General features: G+C 37.4%; 1 protein-coding gene across 1 annotated transcript in view; it reads right to left on the bottom strand.

The window, feature by feature from the left end:
• LOC140311635 (uncharacterized) overlaps window positions 1–20,759 on the bottom strand; it is a 77,905-nt gene that overhangs the window by 35,183 nt on the left and 21,963 nt on the right. The window contains exons 7-22 of the mRNA XM_072389065.1: window positions 18,496–18,549; window positions 16,979–17,032; window positions 14,930–14,974; window positions 14,015–14,068; window positions 13,627–13,671; window positions 12,790–12,843; window positions 12,050–12,094; window positions 11,261–11,314; window positions 10,837–10,881; window positions 5,422–5,475; window positions 5,173–5,217; window positions 4,647–4,700; window positions 4,195–4,248; window positions 3,091–3,144; window positions 339–392; window positions 207–260 (exon numbers count right to left, since the gene is read on the bottom strand). Coding sequence (XP_072245166.1) covers window positions 207–260; window positions 339–392; window positions 3,091–3,144; window positions 4,195–4,248; window positions 4,647–4,700; window positions 5,173–5,217; window positions 5,422–5,475; window positions 10,837–10,881; window positions 11,261–11,314; window positions 12,050–12,094; window positions 12,790–12,843; window positions 13,627–13,671; window positions 14,015–14,068; window positions 14,930–14,974; window positions 16,979–17,032; window positions 18,496–18,549 — 819 coding nt within the window. The remainder of the gene's footprint in view (window positions 1–206; window positions 261–338; window positions 393–3,090; window positions 3,145–4,194; window positions 4,249–4,646; window positions 4,701–5,172; window positions 5,218–5,421; window positions 5,476–10,836; window positions 10,882–11,260; window positions 11,315–12,049; window positions 12,095–12,789; window positions 12,844–13,626; window positions 13,672–14,014; window positions 14,069–14,929; window positions 14,975–16,978; window positions 17,033–18,495; window positions 18,550–20,759) is intronic.

Raw genomic sequence — 20,759 nt, 5'->3', positions numbered from 1 at the left:
GGAAAAAAATATTCAACTCTGATATGCACTGCAAATGATTGAGATATGACAATGAGAGGCACCATGTTAATAAATCTTGCTGTACTGTAATGATGACATGGAAATCTTTTCGTGAGTCACATTTTCCACAAACTCTTGACAATGAATCATGAGCTGTATGTATGTATGACATGTATAGAATAAGTTTGGGGGTAAAACTATCTCACCTGGGTTCCTTTTGGCCCTGGCGGGCCTTGGGGTCCTCTTGCACCCTGCAAACCCTGAAACAAAGCATGAATTCCATTGGATGAAGTGCATGATTAGAATGATTGATGAAGATTGATGGCGAAAGATAATACCTTTGGTCCAGGAGGGCCGTTAGGCCCTGGAACTCCAATGTCCCCAGGAAACCCCTTCCAAAAGTAGAGTAGAGACAATGTTATCATTGTATATTACTATTATATATTTGCATCAGGTTAGAAAATAGGTTAATGTTATACTCAATTAAAAAGGCCAGTTTAAAATTGGCTTACTTATGGGTAAACGTACCACAGCAACAGCTACTTGACAAATCAGTGAAGGTATACTGCATACTGTAAGGAGAGCCTTTCTTGAGAGTGGATGGACTTATTGAAAATTATTTAAAGAGTAGTGATGAATTGCTACCAAGCTGATAAGAGCCTGAATATCCTCAGGCATGCCTGCCATAAAGGAGTCCTTCATTACGGAAAATAGTAGTCCTACTAGCTGTGATTCAGTTGTGGTAACCTTTGGTCACACTGTACTCCAGAGTGTAGCATGTCCTAAAATCTTCTAATGCTGTTCATGTACTGTGAAGCACCAACAATGATACAATGACACCTGTAGTTGTTTTTATTCTAATACTGAGTAGAGATTGCTGGAATGTAATGGCAGAACAAATAACACTTTGGATAAAATATTTGTACTGTTCAAACACAATAGATGGATCATATAAACTATAGTAGCTAACTAATAAACTTGATTTTGTCTCACATGCCATCTATCCATCCATTTTCTATCCTCGCTTAAACCAACTCAGGGTCGCGGGGGCCTGGAGTCTATCCCAGCTGTCGATGAATGAGAGGCAGGGTACACCCTGAACAGGTCGCCAGTCCATCACAGGGCCACATAGAGACAAACACTCACTCCTAGGGTCAAATTACAGTTACCAAATAACCTGAAATGTGTGTTTTTGGGCAGCGGGAGGAAGCCAGAGTACCTGGAGAGAACCCACACATACACAGAGAACATGTCAACTCCACAAAGAAAGGCGCCAGCTGGGATTCGAACCAGGAACCCGCTTGCTGTGAGTCGATGATGCAAACTACCACACTGCCCTTGTCTCAAATGCCTTATTCTCCAATTATATTTCTATCAATCAATAATTAGTGAATTATAATTAACTAAATCCCATAGTAAACCAGTGTGACCATGTAAAGCAGTATTTTTTAAATGAAACACACTATGAAAGACTACAATTCAGTGTCAGGACTCAAAACCACCGCAAGGACTGTAATAATTATTGCTGATCTGTTAATATGATGGGTAAAGGAGGAAAGTAAAGGTTTTACATCTAGGAGTTTGGATGTTCTCCCTCTCTATGCATAGGTTCTCTCCAGATACTTCAGCTCCGTCCATGCATCTCAGATTGATCTAAATTGTCTCTAGGAGTGAGTGTGAGCATGCATGGTCATGTGTCTTGTCCAGAGTGTACCCCACCTCTGGCCAAATGACAGCTGGGTGTATAGACAAATTTATGGTAAAATTAGTCCAACAAAGTCCAAACTGATGTCACCAAAAACATATGATGCTCTTGACTGTGTATTACCAAAACACTCCACTGAAAACATTATTACATTGCATTAATCTTCAACCATAACGATACCCACCTAAGTTGTAGGTAAAACCTGAGATATGTGCAGCATTGTGATATTATTTGGATGTGATTTTAGTACCTCTCTAATTTGTTCATGCGATCCTAATCTTAAACGGGAGCAGCCATAAAGGTACTACTTTGGCTTTTTGCACATCACATTTCATACACTGACATGGAAATGAGAATACAGAAAAGTGATCATGTTTCATAGCTGTGTCTGTGTCTGGCATGGCTTACAATACATCTTCCCTTTACTAAACATGTGATGACATGATGAATTCAGTATCAGATAAGTATTAATGTCTGGTTCTGATCTCTGTCTTTTTTATCAATCGTTATCCTGAACATTTCTTAGTGTGCTACAATGTTTTTCTTTTCGTCCCACTATGTAACCACAGCAACATTTTATACAATGAAACAACATTTAAGGCCTTAAAGAAAAAGGAAACCTGTCCAGGTCAGTTAAAAAGCAATGCTCAGAAAATAACATCCTATTAATAAAAGATAAATTGCATATTTTTCGTAATTTAAGTCACTACAACTAAACTGCTTAGTTCAAGACAGCATTAATACACTGCTTCTGTGATTGAGGCTTTTTAACTGAAAGCAATGGATTCTTTTCAGGTAATGCGATCATGAGTATCCTCTTCACATGACTTGCTCTCTGTAAAGGTTTCTGAAAACAGAGTGTGCTGTATGCAGGGACAGAGACAAATAATGAGAGTCAGACTTAGCAGAGAGATACCAAAGAAATCCCTTTCAATAATGTCTTGTGATGCAATAGATGTGGGTGGCCCATTGTTGTATTTCTCCACAGGGACACTTCCTTCTGCTAGTATTTCCCTGGGTTCATATAATTCAAATGTGGTCTAAATGGTTTTCGACTGCAACCTTTACACATCGGCTGAGTTGACACCAGCCAGTGTTCGAGCATGGGTATGGGGATAATAAACATAACGATGAGATCCAGTTGTCATCACACGTTCAGATACTTTTGCTCTGACAGCAGAACAGTAACTTACACATAAAATCAGCCTTTTTGTACTCTTGAATATAATCACTGTGTAGGATTCTGAAAATTCTGTTTGATTTCAAGGAAGAGAGGTCCAAGTTTAAAATGGGGTGTTTATAAACTAACCATTTAGCATCCCTTTAACACTTAGCAAGCACCAAATTGAATATGGTGATTATAAAAACTTCTACGTATTTCCTACCTCAGGTCCTGGAGGCCCAGGTGGTCCTTGAGGCCCGATTTCTCCAATTTTACCCTGATGGAAGTACAGTAAAAATAAAAGATGGGTAAGAATTATTTTCAACCTTTAATTTTTTTCTTGTACAGTTCCTGTACCTCATTGTGTTCACAAGACAATGCATGCAGAATGACAATGCATGCACAATGCATTTTTTACCAAAAAAAAACAACGTAATTCATTCATTACATTCCTGAAGCCATTTTAGACTATTTAAGAACGATGTAATTGCACTCATAATAAGTGAAGGACAGGCTAAGCTCAGACCAGTCACAATATGATGCTCTATGTATTCTTTAAATGCTAATGTGCGTTAAAGCTCAATTCATGTCTGTCAGTCATGAGTTGCTTAATCCTTCTTACTGTTTTCTTTATCTCACTTCATTTTTGGCACATATCGGTTGCTGAAGGCAGTTCAGACAAAGTGTTTTGAGAAATGTTTTTCACATCTGTCACTCGTCTGTCTCACAGAACAGATCACCCTTGCAGGCGTTTTGCTTTGGGTCTTTGTGACAGATGTTTAAATTACTCACATCCTTTGCTATTTCCTTGATGTACTTATCTGCAGTAAAAACGGAGGTCATCATTATAGATCAAACATATCAAACTCCGCAGTAGCACTATCATTTTGCTGTTGAATGTCTTATCAATTAAGTTTTCATACTGGATAGTGTGAACTAGATTAAATCTAACTTTTGTCATTACACTAGGTGAACATTGTCTTTATTGGAATTACTTAAGACAACATATGACTTAAGTTTTCAGTGTTCTTTTTTGATATTCTGGTAAGATAATGATTCCACTTTGTTCCCTCAGAGATGAACTTTGCCCACAAAGTGTGATAAAGCTGACGTGTTTTAACTGTGATTTGAATAACTTCATTTTAAAAGCCTAAAGAAAAAAAAAAAAGACACAATCTTGTTGCGGTTCACTGTTTACTTGGCCTTGTCCATAAAAGCTGAAGAAAAATCGTGTAAAATGGTACAAAACCACATAAGCATGCAACTGTTCAAATAAACACATTTTTACTTTACATGCACCCTTCCAAATACACTCAAATAAACATACCAGTGGCCCTGGTTTTCCTCTTGGCCCAGTAGGACCAGGAGCACCAGTCGCACCCTAAAAGACATCAACACAATACTCTTACAATGGTGTTACACGTCCTTTGAAAGTGTCTATTTTCATAAAACAGAGTGCATGTCTGCATATGTTCACAAACAAAGCTTCATTCATATAAGAAAAGCATTATATGATGATGTCATATGATTGATGTCTAAACATCTGCAGTTATGTGAACACAAGGCATTTCTGGGCTTGCAGAACTGTTTTGATTAATCTTTTTTATATAGCAAAGCCATGTTCTTCCACAGATACCGATTTTGTCTGAAAATGTGTTATGGCTGGAAAATAAGAAACTCCAGTTCTATCAGTTGCAAAAAAAAAATCTTACTTTACATTATTTGCCACAAATAATGGAACCACAAACCCAAGCTGAGAGTGTGCAACGGGAGACTCACCTTGTCACCCTGGTACCCCATCTCTCCCGGCTCGCCCGGTTGTCCTACTTCACCCTAGATTTCATAGCATTACAAATACATATAACAACACTACCCCTCCACAGTGATCAGAATACGACAACAGATAAGAGCGCATACTTCATCATGGGGGGCATACCGTATGATACATATACACAATTCAGTAATATCTTTCAAAACTAACTTTGATTCAGAGGCTAATCAGATGATCTCGACAAAAAAAACAAAAACATTTTGGGTGAAATGACCGCACATTATGTAACCACCTCACTTACTGTGTTGCAATATATACATTTAAAATTGCATTTCTATAGTTTTAAAGTTTTAAAATGTATAATTCAGTAAAATGGCCTGCTTGCTGATTTATTCAACATATAGAACTGAAACTGTGCTGGTGGCTTCATATCAACAGGGTTTTTTGAAATTACATCCAATGTCCAGTTACATAAACTGCACTACTGAGACATTACACAAATATACACTGCAATAATATAAATATTTAGGTCACCTTATCACCTTTCAATCCAGGCAGGCCGGCTCGTCCTGCTGGGCCCTGCAACAGAAAGAATAAGGAAGTAAAGACAGTTGAGAACACTGTGGAACAAGTTTACTTGTTATTTCTTACAAACTTGTTTCTCACATATATCAATCTTACCTATTATGGCTTGGATAAAACACACTTTACAGATAAAAAATGAACTTGCAAGGTATTCTTCTAAATATCCAGCACATCTGCAACTGCCTATATGTAGCTTACCTGAGGTCCCACCATACCAGGCAGTCCTCGTGGTCCCTCAGGCCCTGGATCCCCCTGTGGAAAAAAAAAGACACAATGGAAATTATACATCAAAAAGTCATTGAAAATATTTCTGATTCCGGCTCAGGGCTATTTCTCGACATTGAGAAATATCTTTCACTCCAAATATTTCCTATCCCTTGTGGACATTATTTTGGCATGAACATCTGCTATTTCCCACGCAGTGCATTCCTGTTTGTCACAATCTTTCAACAGAACTAAGAGGATCTGACATTGTATCCAGCCGCTTTGCCCGGGTCTGGGATTTGCACTATGTACCACTGCCAGCCCACAACTTCATTTCTAACTGGCAAGAGTCCAGTGAAAATGGTCAGAAGGTGTTACTGGGCCACATTGTGCTTTTTGCAAGCAGACAGACAACTGTCATGTATCCATGTATGCAACAGTTCTTAATAGTAATGATCAAGCATTTGTATACATGTCTAGCTATTCTTAGGACATTCAGATCAGACAATTAACAATGACTAACAGAAAAAAATTGGTCTCGACGTATGATGTGAGAAACACTGACATTTCAGACTTTTGGCTCCGCATGCCAATAGATTTTAAATTAAATAATCAAAATGTAGAAAATGTAGAAATGTAGAAAAATGTTCTTTACATGGAAGTTGTAGAATTATCCTGTAAATAGCCACCAATAATGTCTTCAGTAGAACTCTAAATCTTTCTGTGTTGCTGATCCCAACAATGTATTCTTACAATGTGTCAAACTCCTTTTATACTCTTAATGTTCAATTTTCTTGGTTATCAGTGACAACGTCAGTCCTATTTCTCTTTTTTTTATCTTACTTTTTCTATGAAATGCAAATGCAAGCGTACCATTTTTGTAACCATTGATTCTGATTGGAACCTATGCAGATTAACACAGCTAAACATATTTACAGCTATATTTTAGAGTTTAATAGTAAAATGTTTTCAAACTTGTGTAGACTTTAAAAATCAAATATAGATTCCCACAAAGATTTACAAAGAAAAAAAAGTCAAGCGACCAAAAAGCAAAACGGTGCACAGCAGGGCTGAAAACCAAAGATCCAGGACAGTTTCCCGTTTCATTGACAATAAAAGTCAATGTACTTCAAAACAAGTCAGAAACACACAATTTTAAGGTTCACAAACTTCTCTATTGTTGCTTTAAATAATGTAGGCATTGCTCATGTGCTCATTAATAGCCTATACTTGTTGGTGGCAGGTGTCTATGTTTGGCAGGTGTCTACGCACTTCTGATAATCTGTCATACAAGGCATGCTTGCAAAGAGCTGCTGCAAAAAAGCAAATACGAATTCATATCGAAAAGAACAACCCATAATGTTGCCAATGTCAAGGCAATGCTGTCTAAAGATGAACATTTGCAACCAGAGTAAGTGTGTCAAGCATTAGTGAAGTAAATAGCATCTTAAATACTTGCTACTGAGGATGATTGTGTGACTAATTAACTGTCTTTGCAACATCACAGTTACAATTGGAAACATATAAAATGAGGTTGGAGGAAATTATAATGCAAACAGAGTCAGCAGGAAACTTCTAAAAACGCTGGGCGACCAACACCTTCAGCACTTAAGAAGTTGAGTGAAGAAAAACATTGCTCTCTCACACGTAAAAACACATTCGATGTTTAACTACTCAGGATTCAAATGAATACTGTAGCTTCATAACACAAGGTGAAACTACTGTCCGTGAAGGAAGAAAAAGAGAGGAAAGGAAAGGAAAGGATAGGACATGAAATGTACATGCCTTGGACTTGGTAAAGGACTCTTAAAGAGCAGAGTAACAGAAGACAGACTCTAGTCACATGAGGTTTTAATATCCCTGTGCCTTAAGACAGATGATTCTGTTTATAAAAAGATCAAAGCTTTTCTGCCACAAATGGCACTGTAAAGATTTTGTGTGTTCACTCTTTCTTCACATTAAGGGCTGAATCTGCAATTGCTATCATTGTCATTATCATAAAATGAGCATATAATGTGTACTGTGTACAACTGTGGATGATGTGTTCAACATTTATTCAGAATTATAATGTTATTAGTTTAAGAAAACATCAAATTTCCTCTCCGATAGAGACAGTTGTAAAGAGAAGAGGAAACCACATCCCTCCTGATATGTCTGGTGTGTTCCTCAAAGTCATTCCTTTCAAAACCCCAAAAAATCTAATTTAGAGAAAACAACAAACCAGTGTAAATGAAGATTAGAAAGATGGCAAAGGAAATGTGTCAAATACAACTGTATCAACTTTGCTGACAAGAACATCTGGATGTTTTAGAGGTCTCTGTGAACTCACACTCCAACAATATTACACTGCAGTAAAAAACCAGCTTGTTCTCCATTACGTCTACGGCTGTCTGGATTTTTTCTCACTGGAGTAATGCAACAGAGTGAGAATGCAGGTGGTAACATTTAAGGGCTTTGAGTGTTTTCTTCCAACACAACATATTGGTAGAGGACTGAAACTGCTGGCGTTAAATTACCGTTTTTGTGTTTCTACCCTGTCTTTTCTACTCACAAACGTGGCTTTTTTAAATATATACATCTGATTTGCTATTTGCTATAAATATATATATTTATATATAACGTAAAATAACATGATTTCATCTGGCAGTGTATAAATTGATTTGAACAGTTAAGTACATGAACATCCTGGGCATATCCACTATTCAAAATTGCTTTCTTAATATCTCAACTACTTGTTGTTAGTTTGTTTCATTAATATATCTTACTTAATTTATTTATCAAAATTCTAACTTTAATATTACTACGTTATTAATATTTTCCTAAATTTGTCTACTCTTGTTTATTGTGACATTTAGGGTGCCTCAAAACACCACAGCAAATTTCTTGTATGTACAAACCTACCTGGCAATAAAGAAACTTTTGATCTTCAGATACGGTTATAGCTTGACTAAAGCGTTTTTTGCTTATATCTATGTTATCCAATCCAGGGTCACAGGGGGCTGGAGCCTATTCCAGCTACCACTGAGTAAGAGATAGGGTTTACCCTGGACAGGTCGCCAGCCCATCACAGGGTCAACAAAGACACAAATTAAATATACAATCACGTACAGTCACCCTTACAGTCAATTTAGAATCATCAATTAATGTAATGCAAGTTTTAGGACTGTGTGAGGAAGATGGAATACCTGGAGAGATGTCACAAATGCACAAGTAGCAAAATACAAACAGAAATGCCTAGTCAGGATTTGAACCAGGACTCATCTTGCTGTGTGGGAAAAACCTTCTTGATCTGTGCTAACCACCACACCACCATGCAGCCCTTAACTGAACCATTTTAATGGATTACTGTCCTTGTCTAAGTACTCTATCTGCTTTTTGTGGCAAGCACAGGAATCAGTTTATTGTCCCAGGTATATTAAACTACTCTATGGTAAGGATCAATATGCCCTCTTTAGGCTTATTGGTATTGGGCTTTTATATTTCCATATTATGTGTCACGGTTTATGTTCTGTTCCATGTCTTGTCTCGTCATTTCCTGTTTTATTTTGAAAGCACTGACCTTCTCCTCTCGTTTCAGGTATCTTGCCCTTCCTCCTGTGTCAAGCGTCTCATTGTCTTCCCTGATTCCCAAGTGTTTCCACCTGTTCCCCTTGGTCCCTCATGTGTTCAAATAGTCTGCGTTTCCCTTGTCTTGTGCCAGTATGTTGTCTCACCACATGAGCATCATTACCAGGCCTTTGTCTTGTTCTTTCAGCCAGTTTCCATGAGCCTGCAGTGAGCGATCCTCCTGCAGTGCTATCTTGTCTTATAGATTATAGTGATTTTTGTTGTAACTTTTCATAGTCCCCTCCGTTAAAGGAGAGTTTTAAGTTCATCGTTATAGAGCCTCTGTTTGGTCAGAGTGCGTCTTCGTTTTACTCCGCCTCGTTAGAAGAGCAGGACTTTGCTTTGTTTAATGTTCATAGGCTTTCTGTTTTCCTCCCAGTTGGAGAGTTTTATGTTTGTACCTTTCATAGCTGCGCTCTTCCTCCACTAGGTTACAGAGAAGAGCGCTTAGGTTTTTTTTAGCCTTTTTCTTTTGCGCGGCCAGGAGATCGCCCTGCATTCCTGTGTTCTGGCTTTAAATAATAAAAACCTTTGAATCCCACACGACCCTGCATCTGTGTCCTGAGTCCCCTGGTAAACTGACATTATGTCCATCCATCCATCCATCCATTTGATATACCTGCTTAATCCAACTCAGGGTTGCGGGGGGGCTGGAGCCTATCCCAGCTGTTTTGGGCAAGAGGCAGGATACACCCTGAACAGGTCCTAGTCCATCACAGGGCCACCAATGAGACAAACACACTCACTCCTAGGGTCAATTTAGAGACTCCAATTAACCTAACATGCATGATTTTTTTGGGGCACTGGGAGGAAGCCGGAGTACCCGGAGAGAACACACGCATTCACAGGGAGAACATGAAACTCTACACAGAGAGGCTCCAGTCGGGATTCGAACGAGGAACCCTCTTGCTGTGAGGCGACAGTGCTAACCAACACACCAGCCAGTGGAAAATCAGTACAAAGTTGACAGGTGAATTTTACACTGCTCTGTACATTTCTTATGTGTTGTGGCCTTTACTGTCTTCACAAAGGAGATGAGTTGTTACCGACTTTTTCTGTGTACTGACTTCTTCTATTACTGAGCCAAGCATAGGCCACTTTGGGTCTAATTAAACCTTTACATGCTGAAGTTTTAGTTGGATTAACACAATTTTGATAAAAAAGTATACTTCTGTTCCAACCAGTGATTTTGATTGACAAATAAGAAACAAAAATTACTGGTCAGGATTGGAAGAATAAAAAAGAAAACATACTGGTGATGAGGTTGAGTTTGATCAGTAGTAAAAGATTTTAAACGCTGTATCAATAATGGTACAGCTGCAATTCAAAAAGCACTCAAACTTCACTATCTGTAAATCTGCCACTTTATGCATTTCTTTGATACATCTCAGCCAGGCTTTGTTTCCCACATCTGCATTTTTTCAACATGTTCAGCCTGTGTTAAACTCTGAATATCATCCAGTTTAGTGCTTGTAGATTAATCACAGCCTTATTAGTGGCCAAAAATTAAACGTGTATGGAATAAACCTTTGCAATCAACTATGAAAGTATCGGCAATGATGAGCAGTGATAAACATACCACTACCATAAAAAAGACCAAATCTTTCTTAATTTCTATATAGACTCTACCAGAAACTATGGTAGATCTGAACACGGCATGCAGTATATTGTCAACAACAAATATGTTCAGAACTATCTTTTGCAGTTTGAAGCTGTGGTCTTGAAAAAAATACAAATATCCAGGCTGCCATTGCATGGGAAATGTAACATTGCAAACAAAACATCCCAACATTTCAGACTCACCCTCAGACCAGGAAAACCGCTAATCCCAATCCCACCTGCAGGCCCCTGTAGAACATCATAGCAACATCCTCAGTACACAGGACCGAACATTTTTACAAAAACATTCCTGATTGCCATGGTTTTGTTTGAAAAAAAAAGACTTTCTACATTACAAAGACTCTCAGCGAATTTATTTTAGATTCATTTTATACTGCCAAGACCGTCATCATTGAGGAAAAACAACAACTAAAGAATGCTCTGTAATATACTTAGAAGAAAGAATAATAGTTAGCACATGAATCTGAAAAGGTTGAACAAAGAAATATGGCAAGTAACAAGCAGAGAAACACAAACTTTGTAGATAGTGACGGAATAATATGTCGGACAAACAAACCTAAGAAGATAGCTGATTTCAAGAAGTGAAGTAGCACACAATAATTCTTACCTCGTTGCCATCTGGACCAGGAAGCCCCCTTTCCCCTACATCACCCACCACACCCTGTAGGAAACGGACATCCACATTTATTATACAAGTTTCAAGGTATACATTTCTAATTCTTCCCTCTATCTGTAGTTTGTAGCATTTCAGTAGAAGAAATAAATAGTTCACTCATTTTCTACATTTAATCAGTTTCTCTGTTTTCAGTCGTGGCATCCAGTCTTTTCTGTATGTTTGAAAATGGCAAGACATTTGGTCCTTATTTCCTTTTCATGGTCATGATGTTAAACTGGTGCACAATTAATGAAACAAGACTGGACGTGCGTTAGCTAGAAATTATCGTTCTGCTTAAAAACTTTGCATAAAACAGACACTGGGCTTTCTGCCCGCTTGGCAATGTTAACCCAGCGCAGTAAGCCTTGTTTTTAAAAACATTCCATTTTCACAGCATCAGGGTCCAACCCAGAAAATGTATCTCTATCTGTCTAACAGTATTCTATTTTATTTTTTTTTTGTCCAAAAAGCACTTTATCTACATCCTCAATTGTTTGTTGTTTTGTATGTAGTATTCCTCACTTAATCTTTCTTACTATGCACTATTTAACCAGTGTTGTCCTGATTTAACACACTCAAAGCAGCTTTTGTAGAAATCAAGTATTTCTGTGTTATGAGGAAGTACTATAATTTTTTTATTTTTTACAATTATTTTAAAATCAATGCATCGTTTTGCAGATAATACTCAATGACACCCAAATTGGCTAAATAGCTTGTAAGATATGGCTGGTTCATTATTACATGTCTTCCTTTGGGGCCAGGTTTTCCAACAGGACCAGGAATGCCCTAGAAACACAGAAAAAAGTAGACAGATTAACTCTGATTAGTCTGAGGTCTGAAACAAGGGAAATGGTGTAAATTGTAGATGGACTGAAAGTAAGAAAATTCTGCTGTCTAAGGGAAAGGATGAAGAAAGAACTTCTCATCTCATATAGCCACCTATTTGAAAAAAGTCTAGATAAAGTCCTGCCTTAAATGTTACCTGTTTGGATAATCATATGGAGTTTCACTGATATTCTTATTGCAACCTATTCACAAACTGTTTGGTCACATTGAATTAAGAAACTGATGTGCAGACAACTATGATAAAGCCATAAACACGAGGATTTCTTTGAAAATGGAATCTCATAAGGAATGTGTGACCTGCTAATCTTAAATCCCCAAAGGTCCCATTTCAGTGATTGTATTGGGTTGCATTTATGAAATGGTTATTTTATCAGTGCAAACCTGCAGCCTGGAAAATGGCTTAATCTTAAATGAGCACACTAACAAGTATTTGTAATGAGCTACATTTGTGTTATTCTTTTAGACTTGTCTTAGCCCAGTCTCAGCCCAGTGTCTAATGGTTACTATTTGCAACAAAGAAAATTGAAGCCAGTTGAATGGGGTACCGGAAGAATGGTCATACCAGCAGGCTTCTAATTTCGACAGCTTGAGTCTTACATCTAAAAGTAGCTTAAGATAAAATGAAGATCACTCACTTTCTCCCCCTCAAGCCCGAGTGGCCCTGCAACTCCAGGGGGCCCAATGAAACCCTAAAATTGAGAAAAATTTAATATTGAATATATATCACCATATTATAATATTAGATAGATAGATAGATAGATAGATAGATAGATAGATAGATAGATAGATAGATAGATAGATAGATAGATAGATAGATAGATAGATAGATAGATAGATAGATAGATAGATAGATAGATAGATAGATAGATAGATAGACTATGCATCCCATTTCTCTGCATTTACGTGTTTTTGTCAGCTGCTTTGGAATTTAGTAAGTAATTATGAGTCATTTGTGCATCCCTGTCCCACCCTCGCTCATTTTCTCTCATGTACACACACACACATACACACACACTCCTTATCAGAGCCCTGTCTGTCTGTGTGGCTCCCTTTCACCATGCCAGCCTCAACCTGACACAGTAATCCCAGCTATCCTCTTTCTTAATGTTCCACAAAAAGTCCCTTCTCTCATCAGCTCATTTGACCCCCTTCCCTTTGCTTCCATACTTTCTCCCATCTGTTTCTCTACCCTCCTCTTCTCTTCCCTCTGTTCTCTTGTTTTGGGGCATTCCTTTCTGAGGAATGACCCATAGTTAGGAGAATGAGTCAGTCTTCAAAGGGACAACCCAGAGTCATACGAGCCCCCACAAGCAGGCAGTTTGTCAAAAATACAAGTCAGAGCCTTATGAATCTCTCCATCTCTACAGTAAGGGCTTGACAATGTTCTTAATGCTTGCAGGAAAAAAAGGTGTTCAATCTGGAGCTGATGAAGAAAAGCGGGAAAATGAAAGTAGAAAGTTACTTTTACTTACACGGACACCTTTAGGCCCAGGGCTTCCTTGTGGGCCTGCTAAGCCCTGCAAGAAAGAATTGATTTTGGTGAGGTTGGGAAGGCAAAATGCAATACAGCACTTTAGGAGTTCAACCTATATTCCCTCACTTCCATTTTTCAAAATTCATAGATGATGTGAACATTAAACATCATCATGAAAAAAAAAGCAATATCAGCAATTTGTGCATTTTACTGAAAAGAAATGGGAAAAAACTTTTTACCATTTGGGTCCACATAACATAAAGATGTAATGTGTACAGGACAGCAGAGAGCAGACTGTATTACATATGTACTTTTTTGTGCTTTTTGGTAGAGCAGTGAAGACTTTAGGATTGATGGAGAAATTATGTTTGTGTTTTTCACTGCACCTGCCTGCCAGGGTAACCTGCTGCTCCAGCTTCCCCAGGAGGTCCTAGTATGCCCTGTAGCAAAGGAAGAGAAGCAGGGATAGAGACAAAGTGAATGAACAGTGAATGGGGAGATTAGGTGGATGGATAAAGTGAAAGAGGAGAAACACAGACTTCTACCAGAACAGCCTGCAGGAATAAAACAAGCACTGTTCATTCCAGACAATTCTGTCACCTAACTGTAGCTTCCAGCTAACCTCCAACCCGCCTACTCCCTCACAGTCTCCCTTTTTCATCCACCTTTAATGGTGCTCATTACTTGTTAGCACTTTGACAAGCTAGGTAGTGTTTCAATCAAGGTAAGGGGGTAAACAAAGGATAAAAGGAAGGCTGATTATAACTGCCTTGTGATGCCTGAAAGCTGTTTGTCTTTTGTGTGCATATGGATATGTTTGGTGGGATCTAAGTTTTGCTCCACCTTCTGTCATGGTAAATAGCCAATCAGATTCATTATGATCTCATTTTCAAAAGGCATGAAGTTCATCTTTATACAGTACTTTTATATTGTAAGTATCGAAATGTTTACGAAACATAACTTTGGACTCCCTGCAAAGCTACCACTTAGTAACACCCCATTTAGGAAATTTCCCAGCATGTAACACTTATTTTACCCTTATTGTGGCATTTTTGCCCATTTCTCTTTAAAGAGAAAACATTCTCAACTTACACCTACTGTTGATAAAGAGTGTTAAGTTATCTTTCAAGCCATGACATGTATTTGTGGTTGAGAATGTGTACATATTTACTGTGTTACGGGTGTTTTTGGACGGTCAGGGTGTAGCACTTTTGATTCATTAACGTACAACATCAGTGCAAATAGGAATTGCATTGATGGAATACAGACAATTCTTTTTGATAATACGAACAACTACTTACTTGTTCCCCTGGCAGTCCAGGTGGACCTGGATAACCTTTAGGACCCTTGAAAATTATACAAAAAGATTTTTGAGGATATTGCAGCCAATAGCAATGCAGCAATGAACCACACTTGCACTACAATCAGGCCACATGCCTGTAAGTCAACACTGGCACTAATTGTCCAAATTTTCACAAAAAACTTCACAGTGGCGAAAGAGTGGAAGTGAAGGGATTGCTAAAGTCATAAGGATTTGTCCTTGGAGGAACCTGAATGTAACAAATTTACAATTTTTAATTTTTGGGCCAACAAACTAACTGAACAAGACACAACCATGACTAACAGTGCAGAAAACAAGAAATAACAACAGTAAAGTAATCAAAAATATAAAAACATATAACCTCCCAATTCAGTTTGTCAATCTTTTGATGGTATACATAAGGGATTATAAGGGTATTTGGATTGTTCTTGATCCTCTCACCTGCAGACAGACTTCTGTTCCTAGTCTGAAAGTGTAACTTCACAGTTAATTCTGGAACTTGGGTGATTTGATTTTGGACACCATTAGGCTAACAATGACTGAAAAGTCTCAAGCATGTAAGGGTTGCCATTTAATATACATTTGCTGGTCAGTTTTTAAAATGATAAAGATTGAACCCATTAACCCTGTATTGAATAAGTTAGTTTCAATACTAAAGAAGAGACTGAGAGCAATAACACTCTTAATATTCTGGGCACTGTACTTTTAATAGGAAAGTGCTAAGGAAGAAGCCAAAACCTCAGCGTGTGTTATGTTGTATCATTTAATTATGTAATTATCTATTAAAGAAAATAACTTTTAAAAATTAGATTACTTGTTTTTTTTTTCTCTATGGTGTGCAGCAGTCGTTGTGCCATTTAGGGTCTTGACAAACTGTTTTAAAAACTTATGTCTGTCTTCGTCCAGTACACTAACCCATAAAAAGGATTCAAATCAAACATAAAAACCTTCTCTATAATGTGCATGTAACACTGAAAGAAGTGAAAGGATTCTTTGAGGAGAAGTTGTCTCATTTTAATCCAAAGTCTATTTTGTGAAAACGCCAAATCCCACATTTAATTGAAGAGGCACTTTTTATTATTCCCTAAACAGGATTTATTGTTCAGTAAATCATGCTTTCTTTTCTTTAAACCTTTGTTTTTTTCATTTGACTTGATTATCAACAGCAGATGTTTACAGCTGCAGAACATGAGATCAGGTCAGGGACAGGTCAGTGTATCTAGTGGCTGTGAGAGAGCTTCTTGAACAGTGCCATTGAGTCTCTTCCGAGGTTGTGACATATGAACCTTCACACTCAATAAACAGGCCCACATGGGGGTAAGAAGTATAGACCTTGAGCCAGTCATTTCCTCTGAAAATACCTATTGGGGCACAGTTCATGTGCTGAGTATATTGGATTCAGAAACTGAAAACACTGGTGTGGCCTCCAGGGAGGCAAGGTTAAGGCCAGATATGCAGAGACCAAATTAAGCGTTTCAATAAAAGTATAAAATAAAGATATCCACACTGCTAGACAGACGATGAATGGCAGAGACCTCCATCTGAAGATATAGGATATATAGGATATATATATTAAAGGATTGAATATATCACTGACCACCCTGGCCCTGGGCTGGGTGTCTTTCCTCTTTTTAGAAAACCTTTGACCTGAACCTCAGCATCAAGTTTAAACATGCCAGTACTACATCCTACAAGTCTGCTTTGAAGCTCTGACTGAGCGAGAGGAGCAGCAACACACACATTCAAAAAATGTAAAGATAAAGGTATTAGCGTATATAGCGTACTGTGGGATAAATTGGAAGAATAAAAACAACAGCAGGGAATATGTTGAATAAAGTATGAACAATATATTTCCTCCTATCAAGACAAATTGGGGATTCAAAGATATTTATATTTCCATATCAAGGGAAAAAAAGACATACACTGTTTTAAAAATAAAATATTTGACCATTCGATTTTTGTTAGATTTTTCAGCTTCGACATCAGCTACTGTTTAAATAACTGGCAGTCTAAAAAAAGAACATCTTACCAGTGGGCCTTGAAATCCATTCGGTCCAGGGAGACCAGGTGGACCTCTGTCCCCCTAATGAAACAAATGAAAAAGAGAGTGGAATTACAGTGTCATAAAGTGATTATAGCCATAAAAGAGATAAAAGAAAAAAAGCATTTGTTTAATCTCACTGATTTAACTGAATAAAGACATAGCAATAAATTGTAGAAATGACATATCACCAAATAAATTTAATAAAAAAATTTTTTTCCATTTAGTCCTTTTTTTATCTCAGACAATTCATGAATAGCATGACAATGGTTCAAAATAGTATTCATTATGTAGTTGCAAATAATTTTTTCATTGTAAAAAGAATAGTGGTGAATTACTCATGAGTGACTGAGACTGACATTTCAAAAGCACATTTGTACCTCAGGATCTACCATCGACTGTATTTATTTTAAAAATGACTGGCTATGCTGAAAAATCAGAAAGGATGTGAGGTGAAAAGTTGAATGGAGACAGATATGTTAATACAGACAAAACAAAAAGAGGGGAAAATGGTGCTCTGTTTACAAAAAAGACCACAGAAGTAAAGCCCTGACTACACAGAAGGCAAACCGTGACCAACACAATATCAGAGCATCAGCTCCAGAGATTCAGTGATTTTTACATAATTCAGGTCCAGCTGGGAATAAGTAAGATGCAAAACCACTCTAAAACATCTGCGGCCTCCTGGAAAGAGGAAAAAAAACGGTGTATTTGCTCTATCACGATGCACTTAGGAGGAGTCTACCACAGAGTTCCCACCCTTGTAGTGGTCAGTGGAAATGCAGAACAGAGCACAAGGTTCCTGACACATGTTTTTCTTTCCAACACAGTGGAGAACTTTGAGCATAGTGGTCTTTCATCCAGTCAGGTTAAGGAATATACAAAAGCTGTGCATAATGTCTAATGCAGATTGCATACTGTGTGGGTATTATGGAGGATCTTTAATTAGAAGAGTCATACTATTTCTTCAGTCATTTCTGATATATATTTTTTAGGGTTTTTTTGTGAGTGCAGACAGCTTTTAAACTTGGATGGGAAAATATGCTTTTGGATTGTAATTAGTTATTACTATTACTAAAAATTATTACTGTGATGATGTTTGGAAGAAAATGGAACAAGGATGGAAAGTAAGAGAAAACAGCTGTTATGAAACCATGCAAATCAGTAGTAAAAGAATGGCAGAAAGAAGAAATTCACAAAAGTGGAAGAATAAAATGAGAAGGAAGCAGAAACAAGTCAGAACTCAAGCATTCTAAAATATCTATCCTGACACTGTTTTATTTGATAAACTTTAATGATGACTGAAAAATGCAGGTTTGTTAAAAAATACATTAATAATATCTATAAGTACTTATACAGTATGTTTTGCCCCAACATCTTAGGATCCTTTTCAAAATATTTTGATGAAATCACTGATCCTACCAGTGGAACATATCACTGACATGGATGTCATAACAGAGAGAGTAAAACAGGGGACATGATATAACCCAAGGCAGACTTCTTACCTTCATGCCCGGTGGAGCCTGGCCAGGAGACAGTCCAGGGTCTCCCTTTGAACCCTTGCACAGAAACAGGGTCACAAGGTCAGAGACCTTTAATGAATTCAAATTCATTTCTAATCTTGTACTTACTGACATTGCAATATTTAACAATGTTTTATTCTAAGTGAAACAATTCAGGAGAGTGAGATAAAAATGCTAATTAATACCATGAAACTTTGACAGTTGATCACTTGCTGCATACAGACTTTCTTTTTGTTTAATCACCTTCTTCTTCATACCATTCTTGGGCTCTTGCAGGGGTAAAACCAAAAACGAATTTGTTTTGTGGAAGGTTGGACATTTTCAAAGTAATTTTCAGTAACATTCACTATTATGCAATACAAAATGTTCAATGAAGAGCAACAAAAGAACATCTACCAGCTTAAGAGTTGTGGAGGAATACTGATGATTAAAGGCTGATTTGCCACCTTGTGAGTTGGAAAGCACTATATCATTAAGAGGAGAAAGAAATCTCTCGTGCATTGTGGTAACTCACAGGATAAGGCAAAGGTGGCTGTCTGACAGCTGTAGTTTAGAAGTTTGGTGATGCAGAACAGAAAAATTAAAATAAAACCTACATAACAGTAACTATTAAACCCAAATAAAAGCACTGTTGAATGAGGTCAGGAGAGCTGTGCATAGCTGAAACCTTGATAGTGAACCAAATTTACAGCAAGCTATGTAGGGAATAATATTCAAAATTCCTTGGGAATATTGTGCAGCTCTGACCAAAAGCTGCAAAAAGAGGGTCAGACCATAGTTAAATGTATTTAAGAGTTTGCTCACTTCTTAGTTTGATAAATGTTTTGGAATCAAAACAGAATTATTATCCATCAACTCAAATAACTGCAAAGTGAACAAGAAAGTTATTTTTTTTTCAGAGCAGATATAATTCTCACAAGAATAATTGAACATGTGAAAAAACTATCAAACTAGATTAGCTCACTAACTTTAAGAGCTTTTTTATTTATCCTCCTACATGTTTAACTCCCACAAGGTGGTGGAACAAGTCAAGCTGCTGGAGCTTAACTGACCTCCACACAATGAATTCAATAGATAAAAAATATTGCATTCCAACAGCCAAACGTCACATGGTTTTACATGTCAAAATGATGTTGATTCATCAAAATCTGTTCTGCCATTTAAAAATTAAATTCAAACTCCAGTTAGAGTTGCATCTACAGAGGCACCCATCTCATAATTTTAGTAACATTACTTAGCGAGGCAACTTTTTATGAATTGGCATTTTATGAATAAGACTTGTTCAGATTTTAATTAATTTGATAATACAAATCAGACTATAATAGAACGGATAGAGTCTTACTTTTATTTATGGTACATTTGCTGTAAATTGGTGCTATATCAATAATGAATAGAATAGAAATAGAATAGAAATTAATTGACTGGAACTGCTTAATATAACTATCTGACCAACTGTTGTCAACACAAGAAATCATCCAACTATACACAGTTACAATAGTTTTGATAAAGTTCAGAGATGATACAATGTTAAGCTTCTTTTTTAAACAAATTCCTCACAATACCTATATGTAGCTGCAACAAACAGGCATAAGGCCTCCATTCTTTTAACACAGTCTCCACCACAGCTGTCCATACACACGTTAAACAGCTACTATCTGCCTATATTTTGAGCATCAAATTACCACTTACAACCAGTGAAGCATGTAAAGGCACAGCAGTGGGTGAGCAGAAATTCTGCGACAGCATAAAAGCAGAGTTCCTTCTTGTTTGAAAAAACAGTCAACAGTGCATGAAGCAGACTGACAAGGTCTTCTAAGTTTAAAGAACACAGTCCCATCATTTCACACCGTGCTTAATCCATATCATCTGAGTTCAACATCAAAAACTACATTCATCTGTGTGTGTCCTAGTAACCAAACACATTTTAACAAGGGACATTTTCCCTTACTAAGACAAAGAGTCTCTCAATCCCTTTTCTCCCCCTTGAGAGAGTTTTAGGGAAACAAGACTGACTCACCGACCAGTCACTATGGTCCTGGATACACTTTGTACTCCCACATTTATGCAGACAAATACAGTCTAATGGAACAGATAGTGAGTACGTTGCCAAGTCTTTCACAATAACTAATCAGTGAAGCTGAGCTAAAAAGGCACAATGAATAAGCATGATCGCAGGTGACACAGAACAAATATATCTCACTCTTCTCTTTCACTAGTCCAATGATGAAACTGAACATTGCGTACTT

The sequence above is a fragment of the Leuresthes tenuis genome, unplaced genomic scaffold, assembly GCF_036924035.1.
Source record: "Leuresthes tenuis unplaced genomic scaffold, fLeuTen1.0.hap1 SCAF_7, whole genome shotgun sequence".
Lineage (NCBI taxonomy): Eukaryota > Metazoa > Chordata > Actinopteri > Atheriniformes > Atherinopsidae > Leuresthes > Leuresthes tenuis.
Note: the sequence above shows the minus strand (reverse complement) of the source record. Positions and strands in the feature narration are given on the sequence as shown.